Source organism: Prunus mume, linkage group LG3 (genome assembly GCF_029339155.1).
Source record: "Prunus mume cultivar Tortuosa linkage group LG3, ASM2933915v1, whole genome shotgun sequence".
Lineage (NCBI taxonomy): Eukaryota > Viridiplantae > Streptophyta > Magnoliopsida > Rosales > Rosaceae > Prunus > Prunus mume.
This window is the reverse complement of record NC_142700.1, coordinates 22,328,534-22,352,981: the sequence shown is the minus strand read 5'-3', so window position 1 is coordinate 22,352,981 and position 24,448 is coordinate 22,328,534. Positions and strand designations below refer to the sequence as shown.

General features: G+C 36.4%; 1 protein-coding gene across 6 annotated transcripts; it reads right to left on the bottom strand.

Annotated features, from left to right (window-relative positions):
• Nucleotides 1-209: 209 nt before the first annotated feature.
• Nucleotides 210-23,720, bottom strand: CHR5 (chromatin remodeling 5). Of its 6 annotated transcripts, none has more exons than XM_089048065.1 (32): nt 23,330-23,720; nt 21,609-22,396; nt 21,312-21,379; nt 20,278-20,703; nt 19,185-19,409; nt 18,929-19,012; nt 17,291-17,350; nt 17,093-17,196; nt 16,785-16,836; nt 15,557-15,620; nt 14,011-14,104; nt 13,818-13,905; nt 13,556-13,690; nt 11,374-11,565; nt 11,209-11,268; nt 9,781-9,845; nt 9,262-9,355; nt 9,053-9,177; nt 8,897-8,960; nt 6,935-7,147; nt 5,893-6,135; nt 5,642-5,752; nt 5,388-5,474; nt 4,961-5,140; nt 4,630-4,710; nt 4,255-4,491; nt 3,245-3,400; nt 2,944-3,121; nt 2,659-2,840; nt 1,647-1,997; nt 1,452-1,545; nt 210-1,136 (listed from the first exon to the last, which is right to left on the bottom strand). In XM_089048065.1, exons 2-32 carry the CDS (start codon nt 22,348-22,350, stop codon nt 652-654), a joined length of 5,340 nt encoding a protein of 1,779 aa, XP_088904191.1. In that variant the 5' UTR covers nt 22,351-22,396; nt 23,330-23,720; the 3' UTR covers nt 210-651. The 6 variants fall into 6 exon arrangements, with proteins under 6 accessions (XP_088904191.1, XP_088904194.1, XP_088904193.1 ...); XM_089048068.1 differs by having other exon boundaries at nt 21,312-21,376; XM_089048067.1 differs by having other exon boundaries at nt 23,413-23,720.
• Nucleotides 23,721-24,448: the final 728 nt, after the last annotated feature.

The following is a 24,448-nucleotide window of genomic DNA, read 5'->3' as shown; positions in this document are numbered from 1 at the left end:
ATCACTAAGTTACGCGGAAAAGTGCCGAACCATTTTTCTGCGTCAACAAGAATAGATCAAGATTTCGCAATAAAAAGAGTAACCTAAAACCATAAATACTATAATAAACAGTAGATGGTTCTTCGGCAGAATTTTTAATCTATTCTTGCTATGTAACCAATGAAAGATAAATATGGATATTGGAAAGTATTAACTTATCAACAATTCAATTAAAAAATCTCCAAAACTTGGGAGAGAAAATACCACCAACTACTTCAAAATTGATAATGTACACTTTCTGAAGGCGTAATACATTCTCCTTCTGTATGTATATATCAGATGAGTAGAAAAACTTTTTCACTAAATTGCTCTATATACGTGAACATAATACCAACCGAACTCATCTTCAGAAAACGAAAGATAAAAAAATATGGCAGCAAAATTCCACAAGCCTTGCAGACGACAGGCAATCCTTGCATCTTGTTCAATGATGCAAATCCCATTTTGTGGACCTGTTCCGATCGTCCCAGAAAGTAGGATCTCCAAGAACTTATTCCCATGGTTGACAAAAAAAATTCCAGAGAATATATATAGGCTGAAGTCGGAAGTGCTCCCAGCTGAGAGCCAGTCGCCTTTACTTTTTAACCAGCTGCTTTCCTATTGTATGCAACACTACTTGATACCTGTAAAACCTTGTTTTTGGGCTAAACCTGCCTGTCGCATCCTATAAGGCCTTTCATTCGCAACGCGTTTATTTTCAGGTGGTCCTGCACCAAGAATCCCTAGTGAGCTTGGATCGGTTAACCGAGTACCATTGCTGATAATTCTTTGAGATGAGGCCTGAACTGGTAAATTACTATCGGTTTCTCCTCTCCTCCTTCGTTTCCATGCTTCAGATTTAGCTGTATCATGACCCTTCTGAAGTTCAAAAGATTGATAGTTGGTCACATTTTTGTACCCTCTTTGCCTGTCCGCATGACGGGAAAATGGACTAGGGTCACTGTCTCTGCCAAAGGGACCAGATGCAGAGCCATTGATGTGGGAAGGCCCAACCTCCTCATCCTGCTGCAGTATAAGTTTCGAATAAATGTCTTGAAGTCTCTCCCCAGACAGGTTTGAAAAGGTAGAAACATAGTTCCACAAGCGCTTTGTCATCTCTGTAAATGACCACTACGTTAATAACTTAAAACACATACCATGAAAAGGAAAAAGGAATTTGTTACATATGCAGTCCTAGAGCTTGTCAAATGTAGGGTCAGATGATTATTCTGTTAAGATATTTCTCAATTGAACTTAAAAACCAACAAAATCCAAGGCACGGAATTGAATTCCATACATATACCATCCCCGAGCTTGTCTAAAGTGGGTGTTTAAAAATTATTTTTTTAAAATTTACATGAGAGAGATGGCAACAGTAGATAGAAAAGCAATCAGGAATGAGAAAAATAAATCATACAGGACGAAGTACATACTATCTTGTCCATGTGGTTCCTCCTCGTTATCTAAAACAATTCGGTCTATCCTTCGTCCAAGAAGCTTTAAATAATTTTTAACTTTCGCAAGCACCTGAAAGACAAAATATGTGAATTAACAGTACCAGCATCAAACGGATGATTTAACAAATAAATGTGACAAAGACAAATGAAAAAAGCAAGACTAAGATGTACCGTATCCCTTGGAAGATTGGCACTAATCGTCTGCAACCGTTCAAGACGATTCAATGTCTTAATTGAGTCAGCCATCATCTCTTCACACCATTCCATCCATTTCTCCTCCTTAAACTTCTCATACACTTCTTCATCATCTGACATTTCACCCTCCTCTTTCACTAAAGGTTCAACTTTCTGGGGTTTCAAAGGTCTGTTCTTGTTCATTTCGATATTGAGTCTAGAAGAACCGGCTTTTCCTTTCTTGATGCCCCTGTGAGCTAAAGAAACAATGAGAGGATTCTCCCTCTCCTTAGAAGCCTTACGACCCACTTTAGCATTTGCATTCTTCCCCCCATAAACTGCAATTTCCTGTTTACAGATGTCATCTTCATCAACTCGTGTAAGTAATACCAAAATAGTTTACCAAAATTATTCAAGTGCCTCAATCTCCTTCAGAATGCACTACAAGGCACTCACACAGTCATGCACAGGCAAATGAACCAATTACAATGATCAAAAGTATCTGGACGAATCAGCTTAAGCATGGAAGACTAATGTTAGACCTAGCATAAGTTTGACACAAATTCACAACAATTTCTTATATCAACAATCATTTCAGTCCATTCATACGGTTTACAATAAATTTCACACCAACATCAAACCAATGCGATCCTAGACTCCAGACAATCTTGAAAACCGAAAAAATAATAATAATCATATTTTCGCACTCAGCATAATTTCCAATTTTTTTCTCTTCCTCATCTGAACCAAATTAAAACTCTTCTCCCGCCCCAACTTTCAGGGGTAGCATTATCATTGCCTTCATTTCAGTATTAACTAGTGTCGAGCGGGATGGACGGATGAAAATTTTTAACCAATAAAAAAATTCTCTCAAACTAAATGTCAAATGTGGCTCAAGATTTTTTTTTTTTTTTTTTTTTTCAATCCTATTCGAGAAATCCTAAGCACATATGGCAGAGATACAGTGCTTTCCTCCATACAAAAAGTTAGATCATATGTGATTGCATACCATTTCGAGAAGAGCGTTGGCACGATCTCTCAAATTTGGAGCGCGGGGTAAAAATGTTTCATGGTGTTGAAGTTCCACGGGAGCAATTTTCTTTATAAGACCAAGCCTTTCATCTAATCGTATCTTTTCCCAATTTCCAAATCCATGGTAGTATATTCCAAGAAGCAATCTTGCATCATCAACTATCAAGAAGGAAAATATCAGCAAAAAGGAACCAAAATCACGTGCTTTGTCTTCCAGTGGAGGAGAGATGAAAAATAACATAAGCAAAGAAGTAATACATACACTGATTCCAGCCACAACCTTTCGACCAATTTGAAGGTTTGAGGTATGTCAACACACGGAACTGTTCAATGGGATCCTCATATCGACTAATGCGTTTTGCCAGGTGCTGAAGTTCATGAACACGGTTGAGCATATCAACAGCCTTGACAGGGACACCAAAAAAATCCAGCAAGGGCCCCTAAGAGTACCACAAGTTTCTAACGTTCAGCAGCCAACAAGTTGTCACTCACAACGAAATAAATTTACATAAGAAACAGCATTCAAGAAACAACATGGATGAATAGACATATTCTAAGACAACCTTCTGGTCCAAACTCCCCACTTCCACTGCTTCTTTGCAGCCATCAATCAATGCATTGAAAAGCTCAACCTGTGATTCAAGTGAAGCTCCTGCAACTGCACCTCCGACCTCCTCAACTATTAAGGCAATTTGGCTCTCATTCCCAAATTTCATAACCTAATTGCAAATGAACAGTGTTAGACAATGAAGCATAAAATTTCCTAAGAAAACAAACATTCAGAACAAGCTGGTGCCAGAAGCTTTTCAAAAATTGGGATGTCTTAACTTTGACCAAACATCTTGCAAATAATTAATTTAGAACTTCCAATATTTAGGGAAAATCCAGAGAATAAACCATAAGAAACACCATCTATTAGACCTAGTCTACAATGTAAACCCAAAACAGAAAACTTCAGCCAGTTTCTGCGTCTGCGCCCATGACCTTGCATCTAATCTCTTCAAATATTGAGAATATCAGCTAAAACTATGTCCAGGTTGGGTCAGTTAGGTTTTAGGAATATATTAAAAAAAGTAAAAACAAAATAAACGAATAAAGACGAGAAAGGAACAATTAATACAAGAGAAGCAAAGACGCCATGCCTAATCTGTAAACTGAACAGATCTGTATTAGCAAAACAGGGGGAGAAAAGCTTTACACATATGAGTCCTATGACTAATGAAAGCTGTGTTGCATCAGAAATGCTATTCTAGGAAGAAAAAGCTTTCATGCGGACTTTCAGGGGGAGAGAAATTGATGGGAATCCAATTTGAATGGCTCAAATCTTTTGTTTTATCATGTGTTTTTAAAAAAGTAATGGGTGCCTTTTCCATAATATAAATATTTGGGTGCTACACATGTAGAAATATTATGAGCTTTCTTGAAACAAGCTAAATCAAAACTGATAAGGTATGCTCACAATATGAGGTAACAGGTGGTTTTTTAAGGAGAGAAATACAAGCATTTTAGGAGATTATAGCAAGGTGATGACTAAATCAAGCTATGCAGAAATCTGAAACAAATAAGAACTTACCGCACGGGAAAACCGCAATGCATCTCTCTTAGATAAATTCCCAGATGACCATCCCCTTGCTTGAGCAGATGCTCCATCAATCATTGGTGCTGAGCTAACTAAATAATCTGCTTTGCGCCTTTTCTGGACTCTTTCCTGAGGCTCAGATTCTTTCTTTTTCCTTTTATTACTTCTATCAGGCTGCACAACTTCTGCATAGCTCTTGGTATTCCTTTTAGTACGAGGGGCAAGAGCTTCCTAAAAGGAAATGTCAATTTAATCCTTTTATCTAACTAAAGGAAATGCAACACAAGAATATAGAGACAATAATAATAAGTATGAGCAAGAGTCCTTCACTACTATACTAAGATAGTATTTAACAGAAAAGATTCATACTTCGGCTTGGGATACTGCTTCTGGCTTTATCCAACGGCTCCAAAAACTACCATCATCTTCAGCGGTACCAAAATTTGCAACCTGGACATATATGCACCAAAGAGTACGTGTATTAAAAAAACACAAATGAATATAATTTAAACATGAAAGCAGTAGCAACTGTACAGCAGCCATCCATCACCATCCTTATACCAACTGGAGCAAAAACACAGCACTGTTGATTTTAGGGCATAAGTGGCACTTGTGTAAAAACAAAACAAAAAATAAAAAATCTACGGAAGGGGCCAAGACAACCAATGTACAGCCCTAACAAACAATGGCAAAAACTTGCCTTAAAAGCACTCAACAATTCATTCCCGTCCTCTTCAGCTTCCTTCTCTTCAACTTTTTCCGCTCTTTCAAGAATCTCATCAATATCCATACTTAAGAGTCCTTTCTTGCTTTCTTCATCATTTTTCTCTTCCTTAAAAAGTTCTTCAGCTCCAAATCTTAAAATAGCAGACAGCTCATTCTGCAAATACCATATGGATTCATTATGGTAAGTGAAAGTGAAAAAGAAATATTCTGAAGTGGCAATTATGCAATGCTATATTAGAGTCCCATCTTGTGTGTGTGTGTGTGTGAGAGAGAGAGAGAGAGAGAGAGGTGGAAACCCAAAAATATGCTTAGAAATCTTTCCTTCTCCCATTTTTCCCCCACTCAAAAGCCCCCACTAGAATTTAGCATGATAAAACAATCAATTCAACACATGCCCTTACTTTGTCGAATAAAGTTCCTTTTTTTGCTTCTTTCTTCTCCAACCTACCCTCTGCATTTAATTTTTGAATCACCAAATGGTCAAGCACCTATAAACAAAACACATTGAAACAAAGAAAACATATTAAATTAAAAAATAGGCCTCAAGTGAAAAATTGAGTATATATATATGCATGTATATGCAGATCCTGATGTGTCACAAACTGGACAATTGAAAAATTAAAAAACAATCTCAAGATTATGCTATGTAATCTACCATCTTTTTCTTAGCTCTTTCCAGGATATCTTCCTCAACACTTTTGCTCGTGACAAATCTATAGATGTTAACAACTTCCTGTTGCCCAATTCTGTGAGCTCTACTCATTGCCTGATTCATAATCAAAGAGCGATGTTAATTTTGTACAAAGGAGGCCAAAAGGAAAGGGGGAGGTTTGAACTCTGGTATTGGGCATGAGGATTATTAAATAACATGTAACAGTAAAAATAACCAAGATATTGTCTTTAAACCTGCAAGTCGTTTTGAGGATTCCAATCTGAATCGAATATTATAACTGTATCCGCTGTGGCAAGGTTGATACCAAGGCCACCTGCTCGAGTTGAAAGCAGGAAGCAAAAATCTTCACTGCCAGGTGCATTAAAATGTTCCATTGCCTGGTGGCGTAAATCGGCCTTCGTACTTCCGTCAAGGCGTTGAAATTGAAACCCTCTAATTGACATATACTCCGCCAGTATGTCCAACATTCTTACCATCTGCAATAAATCATCCCAATTACTTAGTACATGGTATATCAGTATAAAAAAATTCAAGCTAATAAAGCAGGATTTGCAATTCTAGTCCCTAACTAGCAATATATAATTAATACACCCTCGTACGACACAAGACTCAGTACAGGGAGGAAAAAGCCAATAACCCCATGATTGAGCTGCCACATAAAAAACTAGGCATTAGGGCAACTGCCTCAGTGATTGTGTAGTCTCTAACAATTAGCACATGCAACAATACTTCAGCGATTCTGCGTGATTGGCTGCTACAGAAACAAAATACACTTAATTTTTGGACAGGCTTGGGAGTAAGATGAATCAAAGATTAATACAGTAGTGTAACCCAAAACAGAAAAAAATTCAAGACACAAGGAAATGGCTATATGAACATGTCCTGATCATATTTCAGTGGTTTCCTGTATATATAGTGAAAATAAGCCTGTGAACGAAATGATGTATGAAAATGTGAACAATTTTACCCCGAGTTTTGCAATCTTTTTCTTTTATAAATAAAAAGAGGCAATGGTAGAACAAATACAAGTATCATTTAAAGGAGGCCACCAGTGTCATGTCCTCAAACAGCCAACAGACCGCTACTTTAACAGATGATTGTCCTACAAACGATAGATCTAAACAGATATGGATTCTACGATTTAATTAAATGGGCTAAGCCATGTATCAAAATGAATCAACAAGGTGGAAGTCCATGCTAACAATATATCAAACTTAATAGTCCATAAGCGACTTTCCAAGGAGCACAATCAACATGACTGCATCACAAACAAACCTGGGAAAAAATCAGAACACGGTGCTTTGTTTGATGCAATCTCATAAGAAGCTTATCGAGTATAACCAGCTTCCCACTGCTTAAAATAATCCTCTCCAGTTTACTGCCATCTTTGGTACTCGAGTCCCCTCCATAACCATGGTCAGCACTTTCAAACAGGAAGGGATGATTACAACATTTCTTCAACTCTACCACAATATTCAACAATGAAACCTGAAAAGGCAAAAATAATATTAAAAAACAGAATGAAAATGTTATTACTTTCAATAATGATTAGACATAAAAAAAGGATAGTGAAGGAAGAACAGGCATTCTTCAACTGATTTCATTCCCAGTAGAATCAACACATCCACACCTTCTCTTCTTTCCCACTAGTCAACATTAGGGCCTGTTTGGTGTTCTTTTATTTTTTTTTAATACCCAGAAATCCATCAATCGGCATTGCAGACACAGCTTTGAAACTGGAGCCCCCAGCTGAGCCATACAATCTTTGGGAGGCAGGAAACAGCAAATAGCTAGGTAGGTACCTTTGGGGGTTTCAAACCTCAGAACACATGGCAACAAACCATGGGCCTGACAATTCCAACTAACCACTTGCTGGTGCCTGTTTAGTATTCTATTTGAGTCCAAAAAATCTGTTTGGTCGAACCAGTTTTGAAAACCTAAACTCAAAAATACCCAAATACTTGAAAACAGAACAAATCTGTTATTTAAGAATTTGTTTCAATTAAGTGGGAAAAAAAATTCAACCAATTTACAGTTTTCAAGTTGCATATCAAACAAGTTTTTGAATCTTAAAAATGGATTTTAGAACTCCTTGTTTTTAAGAAAAATCAAGGTTTTAGAGTTCCCTACTTGAATAGGATACCAAACGTTCCCTTAACTATTACATGGAAATCAGTATTGAGGGTATTGTCGACTTTATCAAACAATTGTACATAGTGATAATTTGAAGACATCAGTCTTAACCAGACACTGTCATTTCTTACACTTACACCAGGTTTTCCCTCAAGGAAATACAACCCGACAAAGTAAGGAGTATAATCTATCTGTAAAAGGTACTGTACAAATTTTTATCAACATCAAGTGTTATCAAAGACAGTCCATCAATTACTTAGTTTGTAAGTCAGAGTTGAAGGCTGACACTCAAATGTTGTGTGTCCAGAAACACGTGCAAAAGAAATTGAAGCAATTAAATTTTGAAAATATCTTATCATTGGAGTGGAGTCGAGCACAAGTTTTCTCCAAGTGGACAGATTGAAGCAAAAGATTTACGATGTTAGTGAAAAGTCAGTCTATCCAGTTCCTTATATTTAATAGTTAAGAGTCTGGGAAATTGGGAATACTAACAAGTTACATAAAAATGTGTATTTTGTGAGAACATTGGGCAGTATGAATGAAAAAAAAATTGTGCCAGAGAATTACCAAATAATGTTTACTTAGTATATCAGGCCTTTCCTAATTTCCCTTTGACCCCAAGGGTGTTTCAAATATAAACGGCCCCTAATTATGCGCAATCTGCTGGCTGCAGTATCTTAAGGGATTGTCTTATGTTTGGCTGTTTTATTTTCTGTGTGAAGTGGCCTTGTGTTTGTTTCACCGGCTAGTGTTTCTTTCTTTTTGTCTGTGTTCTAAATGTCCTCGTTTTTTATCCTTCAAATTTTGAATAAAAAATGTTTCTGTTCAAAAAATAATAATATATATATAAACAGCCCCTAATTACTATGAGACACTATTTTCAATTTTCACCAGAGACACAACAGTTCTTTCTTCTCATTAAAATATTACAGTTTTTTTTTTTAAGATTGGGATAAAACACAAACACAGAAAGAAATAACTCCGACGTGTTGATCCAGTCAAAATTTGTGTTTTCAGTTCAAAAAATGGTTTTCAGACTGAGACTAATTGCAAACCTTACAGTAGCAAATAATTATACAAAAGGCAGAGGACAGAAGAAATAACCTGATTTCCACGAACTCCTTTGTTCAAATTATGGAAGTTGCGTTCCAAAATCCACTTATAGTACCTAAAGTAAATTATCCAGAACCAAAGAGCAAATGTCAAATCACTGAAAGGATCTAAACTAAGGGCCATTTCATTACAAGTTGAACCACGTACTGTTTCTGAAGGGGAGACATTTCAACCCTAAGAATTCGTTCAATTTTTGGAGGCAAAGACTTCTCCACATCCTTAATAACTCTTCGGAGAATGTGAGGCCTCAATTCCATATGAAGATTAGCAAGCTACACGTAAATGCAAAGCAAACATTAATTTCAAGGTTTAGATGTAAAAATAATTAAAAACAAAGGAAATTCGCTCGACTGTACCTCAATCTCATTGAATGAACTGAGATTCTTGTAGCTCTGAACAAAATCATCTTTATTCTTGAACTTATCAGAGTCAAGGAAGTGCAGAAGAGCCCTGGATAAAATTTGAACATTGAAAAACCAAAAAAGAAAAGAAACAGAGAAATCAAAAAACATATAAGAAAACTTATGTGTGATCTAGTGTATGAGTGCCAGTCAATCAAATCTTACAGAGAAGAAGAACCTATATAATTGAAAACTTATGTGTGATCTAGTGTATCAGTGCCAGTGTTTAATTGAACCCAAACAATTACTCACTAGTTGAACATCTCTAGTTTTAATTTTTTTGGTAAAACTTAAGCTTCCCGGAAAAACAGAATTGAAATAATGATTTACAGTAATGCTAGACCAAATTTGAGTCCCAAAGATGTGGCGCATCCCATATCATCACGATAACTTAATACAATTGCCAGCATTTATTTTTCTATAAAGAAAATTTTTTTAAAAAACATGTAAGTTGATTAATCCAAAGTCTCAAACCTAATAACCACCGTGTTCCACCACAACCAGTCCCGCTTCCGCTGCACCTTTACTAGCAACTCAGCCTACACCAATTCAACCTTCACAGATTCTTTCAAGCAGCAAAAGATTTGCAAACAAAAATTTCTCCCAGCCATTCACTTCCCATTTGATTTTGGTAAACGATAAAATCTTCTAAATCTTCTCTTTATACAAAATTTGATAAATAGAAACATATTCCTAGTGCATTATTTATAGTTTTACATATAAAAAAAAAAAAAAAAAAGAACAATTCTGACTCACCACCAAATCACAAATTTTTTCAAACTTGTCAGATCTAAAAGCTTTTCTGTTCTTCTTGTAAGGTATACTCCATTAGAACTGATAGGCCAGAAATCTGCCATACACAACTTTTTTTAGAGGAGAAATCTGCCATACACAATTCAGCCTCTTGGATTGTCTGGGATGATGGGAAGCTGTAGGTGGTTGGGGTGGGGAGATCTCGTTGTTGAGGGGATATGGTGGTGATCAGTTTTGGGATTTCATTTGGTTAATTAAACTTAACATTTATGCTTTATTTTTTTTTTACAAAAATTAATTGCTGGTATTTGATACATGTTGGCAATTAATTGATGAAGTGTCATATGCCACATCAGTTGGGACTCAAATGTGGTGCACAAATTTGGTGTCTCTAACATTATTGCTAATTTTATAAAGGAAACATTATCTACATCCCTCTATCCTCTCCCTTCCCCTCCATTTCCTCCTCATCCAAAACCTCCACCCCACCAGTCTCGAAGTTCTCTCCCAAAATCCCGGAAACCGTCTTCTCCCAACCCCTTCTCTATTTCCATTTTCCTCTCTTCCTTCGGCACTAAACCCAAGGAATGGTCACATATGGGGCCACACAGAGAGAGAGAGAGAGAGAGAGAGAGAAGTAGGGGGTGCCGCTCCTCCTTCAGTGTTTTTAACTTTTTTTAGTTATTATCTTAAATAAGTTTTTTTTTTTTAATAAAAAAAAAATTAATCATAAATAAGTTTTTTAGTTATTATCTTAAGTAAGTTTCTTGGAAAAAATAAGTGCAATGGGTAGAATATGCACGGCAAGAGGAAAGCGCTAACACACAGAGATGAATGCAATCCCCACCACCCACCCCTCCACAACACACAAACATGCGCTCAAAGGTGTACAGAATCACCTTTGGATCCAACCATTAAGCAAAAACACGCACACACACACATACAAAGAAATGCACTTTATTGGAAAATATAAAACATGCAGAATAACGAACATTCATGGTTAGATAAGCCACACTATATTCAGATACCCTAGCAAACCTTTGCCATAAGGACATATCGATACATGATCAAAAATAACAATTATAAACAAATATGGCACTACTTTTGCATGCACATGCAGTAATATCATGACAAGAAACAAACCATTACCATAACTCTTCCACACTGTTCTGCAATGGAGTACCAGTTATAAGCAACTTGTTCTTGGTGCTAAATTCCTGCCAAACCAGGATGGCATCATTTAGCGTAACACAAGATTAAACTTGATAGATCCATACACAAGGTGTGATAGAATTGATTGGCATAATTACATACCAAGAGGGTTGTGTACAACTGTGCCTCACTGTTCTTTAACCTATGAGCTTCATCAACCATTAGATAATTCCACCTTATCTTGGAAAGAACAGCCTTATCCTTTAAAACCACCTCATATGTAGTCAATAGTGCATTGAATTTTATAGGCCGGCCAACTATTTTACTGTTGTTAAATTCATACTGCTGACAAACCTACAATCAAAAGAAATTGACAAACAAATAAAATAGTTTATAAAGAACAAAACTGCATGGACACCCTGTATAGTACATCAAAACTACTTTATAAAGTACAATGAAGATAAGGACAGTATCAAGTCAATACAGGGAAAAAAAGAGCCCGCAGAGTGACTTTTCAATGATCAAACTGCAAGGACAATGAAGATCCCAGAAGACAAGCATTAACCACAAGAAAATACAAAGCTGCAATCCCTTTCCCCATTGTGATCACCTTGGAATACCAAAATTCAATAAATTTATACAAAATGCCTTTAAAAGCAAGCTTTCTTTAGACATTAAACATGTTATACGAAACAAGGCACTGACCAAGCCATTTCCTAATCTACCAGTAAGTGAACACTCAAACTAAAAATGTCTGGGTTCAGAATGATGCACATATATCAAGATGTGCCTGACATCTGGTCTTTTTCAAGCAACCAGGCTAATGTGTCCATACGAGAAATTATCATTCTTCGTCCATGTCCACATTAGTGTCTTAGGGTTTCACCAAACACAGGTTGCCTTAAATACCATTGAAGTATATAATTTAATTAATTCACACCAAAATATACAGAATGATAATGTACATAAATTTAAATTACCAAAAAGAGAAGATTACAACTTAAGGAGAAAGTCCTGAAAGATTCTTCCTGGACACGGCCCTCACTCAAGGGAGAAATTCCATTTTGTGCTTGCTCTCTTATGTCAAGTGCATCAAAACCGGGTAGGTTGTCCCAGTGGAGGGAACATTGAAAAGAAAAGAGTGACAAAGGGGTTGAGCGAAAGAGAGGGTGGGGAAAATGGTCATGGGTGCATAGTTGTAAATTTTAATTAATATTCCCTGCCTAGCGAAAAAATTGGCGAGCAAACTGAAGCCCAACAAAAAGAAAACACTCCAGAAAGATCTCATGTAATGCAGACGCCTCAGAATTTATATATGATAATATAGACTGAAAACCCCAATAGTAAAAGTGTACCACACCATTCTTAGACATTAACGTATAAAGCATGATAGATTATATGGTTTTTTCACAGGGAAATTATCACAGAAATAGATTGATACATAACTAATACAGATAAATGACAAAGTAGTCTTCCATCTGAAAGAGATTGAACACAACTTGAACAGAAAACAGTAAAACAAGGCTACGAGTTTGAGCTTGTACACCCAAAACAACCACCTACTCAACAAGCAAAACAAAAATACAGCCAAACAGAACCCAGCATGCTAAGAGATAGATGCCTCTCAAACCAAGTTTAAAAGGAATAACAAACAGTCACTGTGTTCAGAGAACTCCGACGCACCTCCACAACACTTAAGACTTTAATCCACCTCGGAAGGCACAAAATTAACCTCTTGACAAATAAAAGGCACAAGAGGATGGAATGGAACAACCCAACTCAGTCGAGAAACCTGACAAAGCTTACACCACTGGGAAATGAAGGAAAAGGTTGATCAATATTCTCGGCTACCCACTTTCAGATAATGCACTAGTCTGCGGAAAGGCAAACACAAGGCCTGTTCCATTGACCTCACATGTATTCACCCTACTGGGAGCAAACAATCCAAGCAAAAACTTGTACCCTAGGATTACGAGGTATTTGGCCTATCATTTCATCAATATGATGGATTGAAACTGAAGAGTTCTCAAACAAAAACAAAGAAACCAAAGAAGAAAGAAAAAAGGAGAGGAGAGCTGCTCAAAATCAAGATCTCACAAGTCTCTACGGAAATTTTACTTCTACACTGAAGACAAAGAAGAGGTGAACCAATATACTTGTTATGGAACTATCGTGATACTGACTGCAAGAAATAAAATTTCAAATATAATAATATACGATGACTATACCTGGCTTGGTTTAGGAAGCATCTTTACTTATGAATGAACAGTGAATGCAAGTAAAACCATATATCCAACTATTCATATATGAACCTCGTAGACCTGTGCAAGAAAGCTTGGCTTACCTCTCTGCTTGCACGGGTACCAACATACACAATAACATTCATATCAGGGAGCCATTTCCTAAATTCTTTGGCCCAGTTTGACAACGTGGATAATGGTACAACAACAAGAAATGGCCCGTGGATCTGTTGAGCATTCTGCAATAATTAAAGAGGAAAAGGTTAGTGTCTCAAGTATATTACAATCTCATGTTTGTTTGGAGTTACATTCAATAATATAACAATCTACAAGCCAGTCAGCAAAGAATTTATATCTCATCTTCACCTGTAAAAAACCAAGCATTGAAACTGATTGAACAGTTTTACCAAGACCCATTTCATCAGCTAAAATGACATTGGTATCATTTCTCCAACTGCCACATGCAAGAACCAGCGATTAGGACATTTTCAAAGGAGGGCATATTAAGGTATCTATTTTCCAACAATAAAGGTGAGTAGAAGTAATAGTCAAGCCATGCCTATTAACAAGAAAATTCAAACCCTCAAGCTGATAATCACGTAGCTTTCCTCCCTTCAACCATTCGGGCTGTTCGTCAAGCTTCCTTAGACTTCCTAAATATTATTTACCCAAAAAAAAAAAATTTGTATTATCAATAAACACTGTACGTCATGAACAGCAAATAAAACAAGATGAGTCAAAGAAAGTAAAAGAGACGAAAATTGGAAGAGCAGAAACTCCATTATGTATTTTTGCACTAATTATACCTTAATACTCCTACCAAATCTATGTATTCAAAATAAATACATAAAATTTTAAAAAACAAACAAACAATTATTTAATAGCTTTTAATTTTCATTAGTGCTAACACGAAAAAGGAAAATGACAGGGTGTTGGCTGGTGGGTCGGTTACCTTCCCCTTCCACCTTTCCCTATCTACCTTTGCCACACATCTCATGCCCTGTGCATTCCACTAACTCCTAAAAACAAACTTTAATGTCTTGAAACTCATTACAACTATGACATTCTCTTCCTACATTTTCCGATAGAATGCTCGTGAGAGTAAGAGAGGAAAGGCAATTTTTGGGATGATTTTTCAGGAAAAAATAAGTTTCCTAGCTGGATTTAGGTAAACTCTCTTAATTTTGGGTTTTCAGGAAAGGATACCATCTGATGAATTTGCAGCAGAGAAGCGTCTGAAGTTTATGCATCATCCCAAAACCAGAGACAAAAAATTATTTAAGATGTAGGCGTCTGATATAACAAGAAGGCACCTCTCGGATTTTGGGTTGGTTTTGTTAGATTTATTTCAATTCTTAATCTTTAGCTGATACCTATGATTCTCTGACACACTGCTTCGTTTCATCCTATAAGTGGCTGCTTCTTCTTTTCCATGATCCAGCCCATAAATAATAAAAATCAAGTCCTCTCCTTGGCAGCTCCAGAGTTTTCTTGTTAAGTTTTGCATTATAAGTTAAGAGGGTAAATCTGGGAAGAATGAGTGTTTTAACTGAAGTTTTGTTTTTAAGACTTCGTGAAATTCACATGGCATGAACACTAAATGGAAGTTCAAAGTCTAGGAATACTAACAATATCGGTACTTCTATCAGGGAACAGAATTGAGAGAAGAGGATATGATGAGTGCACTTGATCTAACCATCAGCAAAGTTTGGTTTTCTCTGGATTAGATAAACTCTTTCTTCACGTACATAGGAGTGTACAAAAGTGCACACAAAGAACCATACTTAATTCTATTGGAAACATTGACTTTGCTTTTAAAAAGTTAGGAAGGTACAATGAGAACAACCAACACTGGACAAGAAGTCCACTATCACAATAGAACGAAGAGAAACACTCTCTTAACAGCATATAATACCTTAGCTTTAGTTGACAAAAAGGTGGAGGATTTCAGGGTAAGAAAACGAATTGTGATTTTTTTCTTAGAGAATAATGAATTGTGAATTTTTTTTAGAGAATAACGAATTGTGAATTGATATTGACTTTCATAAGCAAGAAAAAGGCAAACCAGAAAACGATAAGCAAATTCCAGACCCCAAATCACCAACCTTTGGTTTTCTTGCGCTGGAGATCCACCATTTTCCCTTGTACAGCCATTGCAGCTTCACGAGCCTGCTCATAATGAAGGACCACAAGCCGGATTACACTCGGAACAAAACTCTAATCATGTGTAAGTGTTTGTTGATCATAAACAATTCACCCCGAGAAAAATTGACATATCATCATATTTAAGGAAAACAAGAATAAAGAAGAGAACACCAAAAAGCCCCAAGCACTCTTTAGGAGGAAAAAAACACCCAATGAAGTGGCCAAAAGGAAGAGCCTTTTTTAATAGTATTTTCCTAATTCCTCAAGCACCTATCTTGTCATCAGCCATAAAAATAAATTACCAACTCTTTTTTTCCCAGAAAACCAACGAAGCTTGCATATGAAAAAATTGGATCTCTCATGTAAGATTTCCCATATGCCTCAACCAAAGAAAGCTTACTTGGTGTTTAACCTTCATATACCACAACACATGTTACTCCAAATTCCCCACTACTGTATGGCTTCACCATAAGCCCTTTTATTAGTTTCTTTAATAAGTATTTTGGCATATTGTTTATGACCTATACAGTTTTTATCCTTTCCTGTTAACAGGACCCTAGCATAAATTTAACAAGCTCAAATGCCAATCGATGAAACATTTGCAATCACTAGAGATTTTAAGGTAAAACATTATAACTCATTCCACAACATCCCTAGTTATGGCAGCAGAGATTCTTTTTTCCCCCTTCCATAATACTTAAATATTTTAGGAATCCTTTGCATCTTACATAGAGTAATTCTAGAAAGCCACCATATCCATGTACAGTAATCCCAACTTTCCATTAATATTTTTAACAGTTATTTGTATAATGCTTTCATATCATTCATCATAATTATCAATAAATCACAATGGGTAATCATTCCAAACATTCAATGCCAAGCATGCATGCTCACATCATCATATTGGGTTACCATTCATAACCAAACATTCAATGTTAAGCATACATTCTCACACTTAATGTGCAATGCATACTGCTATCTATCGCAAACATGTAAACCATGATTCAGAAGTAAATCGATGTGTCAAACCTAGCACATATAGAGAGAGACTTGTCAAGCATGTAACATAAAGATGTGCACACAATAGGACTATGCAGATAAGTAATATAAACATAACTGTCAATGTTCAAGCGACCTTTAAATGCACGAACATTTTACAACATGAAGACAACTAAGACACCACACTACCTTGAACTCATCAATAGCATCTTGTGCAAATGCGATATCCACGTCCTTCTCCCTATAATCACATACCACTAAAAAATATAAGCATTCATTACTGCAATTAAAACGAAAGAAACACCACAACACCAAAGAGTCAAACACTATATCAGATAAAAGATCTAGAAATCTGCAAGGGTTAAGAAAAGCTAATTTAGAATGAATAGTGCAACATTTAACACCCTACACATGTATGAAATAGAGAGGCAAGGAAAAGGAGCAAATAAAGCAGTACTAAACAGAAAATTATTAACTTTAAGTCAAGCTTAACATACCATGTTGCTTCAGCATAAGACAATCCTTGCCACTTGACTAGATATTCGGGTCCCACATCACCTGAGCTATCTTGCCTGATCCGGTCTGCAATTATTCTCTCCACCTGAATACCAGTTATATAAACAATTGTAAGTAAAAACAGACAAATGTTGTTCTGGGAAAGTGAAACAAAAATGGTGAAATGCTGGAAAGCAAACCTGACTATTTTGCTTGATGAGATCTAAGTCCATTTCTTTGCTCACATCATGGACCTCAATCTAGCAGGCATATACATAACCCCAGAAAAAGAAAAGTGATAAATGAGCTACTTCACATGAATAAAAAACAATAACAATAGTAGCTTCTATCATTATGGGAGGACAACGAAGGTGAAATAGCAATTACACATGGGAAAGAAACAGAACAAGTTTATAAAAGATCAAGAAGTATAAACTTTTAAACGACAGTATACACGAGCTTTCAATAAGAAAAGGAACAGTATACATGAAAAGACATTGAAAAAATAAATTTATCTCCAGTGTCTCACTCCTTATCTATTTCTCATATTCATGTTTTGAGCACCATCTCCTAAGAATAACATAGAAAATACCACATGGTAGGCCTGGCTTAACCTATGCTTCCTTTTCATACCAAAAATACTTCCATCAATAAAAATAATTTTTCAAACAAAAAAAAAAAGGAAAATTACAATACAGGGGACAAGTTGTTCAATAGTCAGAGTAAACTGCTCAACTACAACTGCAAAACTAAAACACCCTAATATTGCATGAATGAAAACGAGGAACTCCAATCACAGAATAAAGCCTGAAGGGAACTATTCTAAATGCTGAAGAAACGGACGCCCAACGCCCAAAAGCGAACTTATCCCACAAAAGATCCACTTCATCAACCTGTGCTCCCTCAAATGTCCTTCTATTCCTCTCCATGCATGCCACCCCAAAAGAATTTCTATTAGTGAATGTTAACCCATGCGTCTATAATTGGTATAAAAATTGAAGGGAGCGTTGATATATCACTGGATTCCAACAGTTTCAGTAACATGTGGTTTACGAGCGTATTCAGCCCTACATTTTCAGTAATATGTTCTTTTCAAGAGTATTTGGCCCTACTTTAAAACAGAGACAAAAAAGAAAAAATATCTATCAATCATGTTATTTGTTCTTGTTATGTTACCATCTTTATTATTAAACCGTGCTTCCAATCTACATCACTGATTACTCACACTATCATCTTCCTCAAGAAAATGTTCCCATTAACTTCCTTCGCTAAACAATCATCATCCATTTATGCACTTTAAAATTTATTGATCAATCTAATTAATTCTTTCTATTTATTATAATTTAATGATCAAATCAAATAATGCACCACGATTTGAAAGGCAATATTTATATAATTCACCTAGATGGACATCAAAAAAAAATTATTTAAGCTAACAAAATCTCAATAGGTAAAATGGTCTATACTTATACTGGCAACCCTAAAAAAAGAATAAAAATCAATTGATAAGCTTCTTGTCCTCTAAAAAACAAATATGAGTAAGAAAAAAAATTAATTTTGATTAGTTTGGGTTGGTTTTGTTGGTGTGGGCAGATTTTGGAAACCCTCCTTTCACATATTCCGCATAACTGTACCTCATATCACATCTTGTTACCATGAGAAAGCATACATTAGATCTTAAGGCAACAAAAGTCGTATAAATCCAATGGCCGAACTTAAATACAGTTCAAGTTATTTATTAAATAACATATTAATATATCTATCTTTTTTCTTTATATACAATTACTACTAAAAGAAACTCTAAAATAAATATAAAAAAATAGGAACAAAAAGAATACCTCCTCACGTGAGATTGTCTTCCTGTACTTAGCATCCTCCATCACCTTTTTAGTGTAATTTAAAACCTTCTTGAAACCGCTAAGCTGCAAAGTCACAAAAGCAAAAGCATATTGAGCATCTTGAACAACAGATCAAAGTAAAGATAAAACTGAAAGGTAAAGTTACAGCAGCAGTTAAATTTGACAAAGACATATGTAATAGATTGTCCCAATCCAGAGCATATGCATAACCAAGAAGAAAAATTACAAAGCATACATTTTGTAGCTCGGAAATTGATTTCCACTGACAGTGCAAATGGGACTGGCCTTTCCATTTTATCAAGAATTCCATACTATTCCAATCTGGCTCAGAATCGAACAAGTGACTTAACAAGACAGGCTCTATTGATCTATTATTCCTCAGAGCTTCTTCAGCCATGCCTTTTGGCTGATGCCAGAGCACCTTTTCAATATAGTCACCATCCTCTTCTTCATTCTCCTCCTAAAATAGCAGAGTACAAAATTAAAAAGAGAAATTAAGCATATGAAATAACATAACAAAATTCTTAACATAATATCGATGAGTGGTAACCTGAAATTTAGCAGTCTGACAATTGGAAGTAAAGAAATAAACAGACATTCACAACATGGAGCATCAAATACAAAGAGTTTCCTGAGAGCATTACATTTTCTTTCCCCATTTGAAGCATTTCATTATGAAAACAACTGTCGCAGTTAAGAAAAACGACTCGCACACGCACTTTACTCAAGCGCTTACATATTAGAACTATCACCATTTATTACAAGGAGATCAAAGGATTTTCAAATTCTTAGAAAAGGGATGATTAAGCAAAAGCTTAAACACCAGTAAAGGGAGAATCCAGCTTAAATTTTTCAGCAAATTAAAAGCCTTTTTTCCTGACATGAAATGAAAACTTTAACCTAAAAGAGAAAAATGAGTCGCAAGAAGTCAGCAGCCTTGACTTAGCATGACAAGAATTGCATTGCATTCAAGTTTTACACTCCTATCCGGTCAATATGAATTATACCCATACTGTACTTTAGAAAACATAACCAAAGCAGCAGTTCATCTTATGCCCAAAACAAATTCTACAATCATTTGCATTTAGATCACATTATCTTTCGCATCTAGAGCTTTCGGCGGTACCTATGTCTAATAATAAAATATATCATAACATGACAAATCATTGTCATACAAACATGTACTTCTTCACTTGGGGCACATCTAGGGTAAGTTATCCATATGGTGCATAATTCCAACTTGAAAATCAAACATGTGAACTGAGAACGTGATCTCAAATAGATTCCATCGAAATGCATCAATGTAACATCAGAAAGGTAGATGATACCTTTTGGGACTTCTTTTTCTTCCCTTCATCAACTTCATCACTTCCTTCACTTTCAACATATGAAACCTTCCGAACAGATCTAGTAGAAGTCCGTACCTCACCATTTCGTCCAGTGACATTTTTTCGGCCATTACTTTTGTGGAGATGTACACCTTTTCTTTTTGTGCTTTTGAAGTCCTCATCACTTTCACTTTCAGATTCCTCCGCCGAGGACTCTTCATCATCAAAGGAAGACTTCCCTCTTCTTTGGCGACTAGATGCATGATATGATTTGCGTTCTCTTGTAGATTTAACACTAAGCCCACCTTTACCACGATGCCTACTCTTAGGTTTCTTTCCATAATAAGAATTATCTTCATCTGACACATCAAGCTCATCATCACTGTCATTATCTTCCTCAGAATTTTCACCACTCCAATCTTTATCCTGGTGTCATCAAAGAACAACTTTTTGAGAAGACATCAAAGAACAACTTCATTAGTGTACAACAGAAAGCACCAGTTCATATGTCCACTAACACTATTATATCAACAGAATATGCACCTCCCCCAACCCACCCTCCCCCACTCCCAAAAAAAAAAAAAAAAGAGTGAGAAAGAGAACCAAGATAGGAAATCACTACATATCATCGAACACAAAAGACACACAGAGATGGAGAAATCGAAAAGTTCACATGAAAATAATTCAACAAACAGTACCATTGATATCTTTTTTTAATTTTTTCTTTCTTTTTTGATACCTTCTCTTTTGAAATAGTTTCAGTAGCAATTGCAAAGATATAGCTTTCAGGGTTAAACACGCATATAGGTGCACCATCAATGGTGCATGCATAATGGTTGGGATAAAACTATCCCATATCAGTTAAAAACAAAAACAACGAAGTTAAAAATTGGGAAAAGAAAATAGAACAATTCAAAGTTGGCTGTGACATAGTGGAACAGTCAGAACCCTTTGTGTGTGCTCTCTTCTGAAAACTTCAAGCCAATGAAATAATACTTCCAACGTAATTTTACTTAGGCAACTATGACTATAACCTTTTGCACTGCACGACCACTTGCAACACCATAATCAGGTTCAAAATCTGCATCATCAGGATCATCTTCTGCAAGCAAGAAGACAATATAAATTGAGATCTATGTTCCAACAATGAAGAGGGGTCAAGAACTACTCATCAAAGTACATCTCTAAGTAAAATGATGAGAGGTCAAGAACCACTCATCAAAGTATATCTCTCAGCAAAATGATGAGAGGTATATTAAATATGAAGGATCTGAATCCCATGCCCAACTGCTAGTATTCTAATAAAACAAAAATATTTGCAAAACAAATACCATCTTCATCTTCTTCTTCATAATCAGCATCAGCAGCATCAATATTTTCGTTGTCATCATCACCATCATCATAATCTTCATTATCATTTAAAACTCTAGAAGTCCTATGTGCATGGTTGCTGACTGCAGCAGGTTTTGATTGTGGCCCAGAATTCGACCCAACTGAATGATGAAACCCTCTATAGTGCATAGAGTCACTCTGTTCTTCCCCATCCTGCTCATAATATTCATCAGACAACATCTCATCTGCAGGGATGTCAGAATGTCCCCGTTGTCCCTTGCTTACTTTTGGCCTGTCATTGTCTTCAAAATCTATTCTATCTTCCCTGACATCCGAAGAATTATCTTCAGATCCAACAGCATTTCTGTAATCAGACCCACTTTTAGTTTCCTGCCCAGAGTCAGACCCGCCCTGTGAGCACATAGGTTGACAGTCCTTCCAAAAGGTAGAACCCCATTTTCCAGCCACCGCCGTTCTCCTCCCAGAAGACGGCAAATTAGAAGCTCTTGTAGCAATACCCTCGTCATTTTCTGCCTCATTCTGCAACCTACTAGCATCTTGTTCACCTTCACTTTGATACTGCACGTGCATGTTCATATCAAATTCCTTTTCACAAGAAATCACATCTACATCCTCATTCCCTGTGGAACTGTGAATTCTTTCAAGACTTTGTCCCCGGTTCTTTTCTTCCAGGACACTTCGTGAAACTGTTTCATTAGAATAATTCCTGAAAAAGGCCATCCCTTCACATGGAACTTCTATGGAATCGTTAAAACAATGTCTGCACCTGTAAATTTAGAAAAACAAAATTATCAACTACTGCTTCTGCTGCCACCTACGACTTTCGTAGAATATATGAGTAAAGGCTGGTCACGTTATAGGTGGAACAAATTGTTACCACCAGTGCTCACTTAAAAACAAATAAATTACAGTGAAGTGTTGGCAAAAATAAATTAACATTCTAAATGCGACTCCAAGCATGCAAATTGAAAACGGGGAGGACATTTATTCAGAGAACAATAAAAGAAAATATTAGAAATCCCCACCAACCGAAGGCAACTAAAGAAAACCTAAGAAATGAACATCACAAACAGTTATTCACAAGAAAATAATAACTGTATTGGACTCAGACCCAACTTAACATCAGAATGGCCTCGTGGAATTAAGCTTACTAGTAAAATGATTAGTTCCCAACTCAAAATTCCGTTTTCCTTCTTTCCCACATATTCTCAGCAAGCAGCGCCAGTCTTCCAGTTGAAATCCAAATACAGTTTTAACTTTAAAAACGTCCAGAACCAGTAGAAACTTCTGACTCAATGCATAGACAGCGAAAACTAAAGCATAGCCGAGCATATCAATACCAAACTTAGATAGTAAACAATTAAGTACCCAAACCACTGCAAATGAAGCCAGAAGTAACAGAAAATTCGCCAAAATCCAATCTAATAAAACAAAATTGATCAATGTCACAATACCAGTCATGTAATCACGCGAAACAGAGCAATCAACAGATCAAAGAGCGAATTTGAAAACTTGAACAGAATCAACCGCCAAAGCCCCTTCAAACTTCCAAAACAAACCCTAAAACAGAAAGCAAACCTAAATCCATGCCCGGAAACCCTAATTTCAAAACAATTTACATCGAAAGGAGCAAATCCAAACAGAGAAGCTGATGATTTAGAGAGCTGACGCAGAGAGGGGGAGAGAGAGAGAGACCCACCTCTGTAAGAACCCCTACTAAACAAGGTCAATACAGGTAGGGAGAGAAATAGAGGGTGCGCGCAGGTTAATAATCGTGCGCACCTTTTCCCACGTGGCCTCGCCGGAAAATGACCGCCGGGCCAAGGAAACCGGTTTATCGTTTCGGTTTTCCGGGTCAGGTTAAGGGTCGTGCGCGGTGGTGGGGATATGCGGCGATGGCGGCGGCTAAGATGCGCCGGGAGATGGCGTATCCGATTTCAGAAGACGGCGTTGTTTCGGGTTATCGTCGACGGCGACGGCGGTTGTGGTGGTGGTGAGTGTTTTTTTAGAGGGAGAAAGTTTATGAGAGAGAGATATTATCAAATTGGGGTAAAAAAAAATGAAAAATTAGAAGGATATGCGAATTTTGTTTTTTCGTTGGAGAAACGTGTTTATAGAGCCTTTCTCTCTCTAAACCATGTGTTGGTTTTTCATTTTTAACCTGGCCCATTTGTAGGTTTTATTGTGTTAATGACGGACCAATGGAGTTAGCCCACGTGGCACACACTGTTCAGGGGATTCTTTTTGTTTTTTGTGGGCGACGAATTAGACGGCGTGGGTTATATTGAGTTGCGGAGGTTCGCAGCTCCTTCTTAGCTTTCTTCTCATGCGTTTTCATAAGAGAAGAGTGACGATTGACTTATAACTCAACTAATTTGGATTCATATATATTGTAGAAGTTGAAGGGCTAAAGTGTAAAAATTTCTAAAAAGCTAATGTCTAAATTTTGGCATTTCTATTTGATTTTCAAGTTTGTTTGGTCCTATAGGACAAAATGAATGGAATGTATTCAAGTGATTATAATTACAAAGGGACATATTACATTGCCATCAACCAAAAAATTTAGAGATGTTTAGGGTTGTTTGGTATTTGATTTGAGTCCAATTTATAAACTCAAAAATAGATTTAAAGTTCAAAGTCTAAAACACTCGTTTGGTAGGTCCATTGTTAAAAATTCATACTCAAAACAAACTCAAAAAGACCCCTATTATTGAAAACAAAATAAATGAGTTTTTCTTGAATTTTTGTATCGCTTCACTGCTGGTTCGCTCAATCTCAAGCTCACTTCGTTGTTGGTTCCCTCGAGCTTGCTCAAGCT

Bases quoted from the DNA above. Each gene is read 5' to 3' on its own strand.
- CHR5 (XM_089048065.1), bottom strand. From the start codon at position 22,350: ATGGCCTTTTTCAGGAATTATTCTAATGAAACAGTTTCACGAAGTGTC. The intron at 1,546-1,646 runs GTACATCTTAGT...TTTGTCTTTCAG, and splicing joins CCAATCTTCCAAGGGATACG to GTGCTTGCGAAAGTTAAAAA. The intron at 1,137-1,451 runs GTATGTACTTCG...GGTCATTTACAG, and splicing joins GGAACCACATGGACAAGATA to AGATGACAAAGCGCTTGTGG.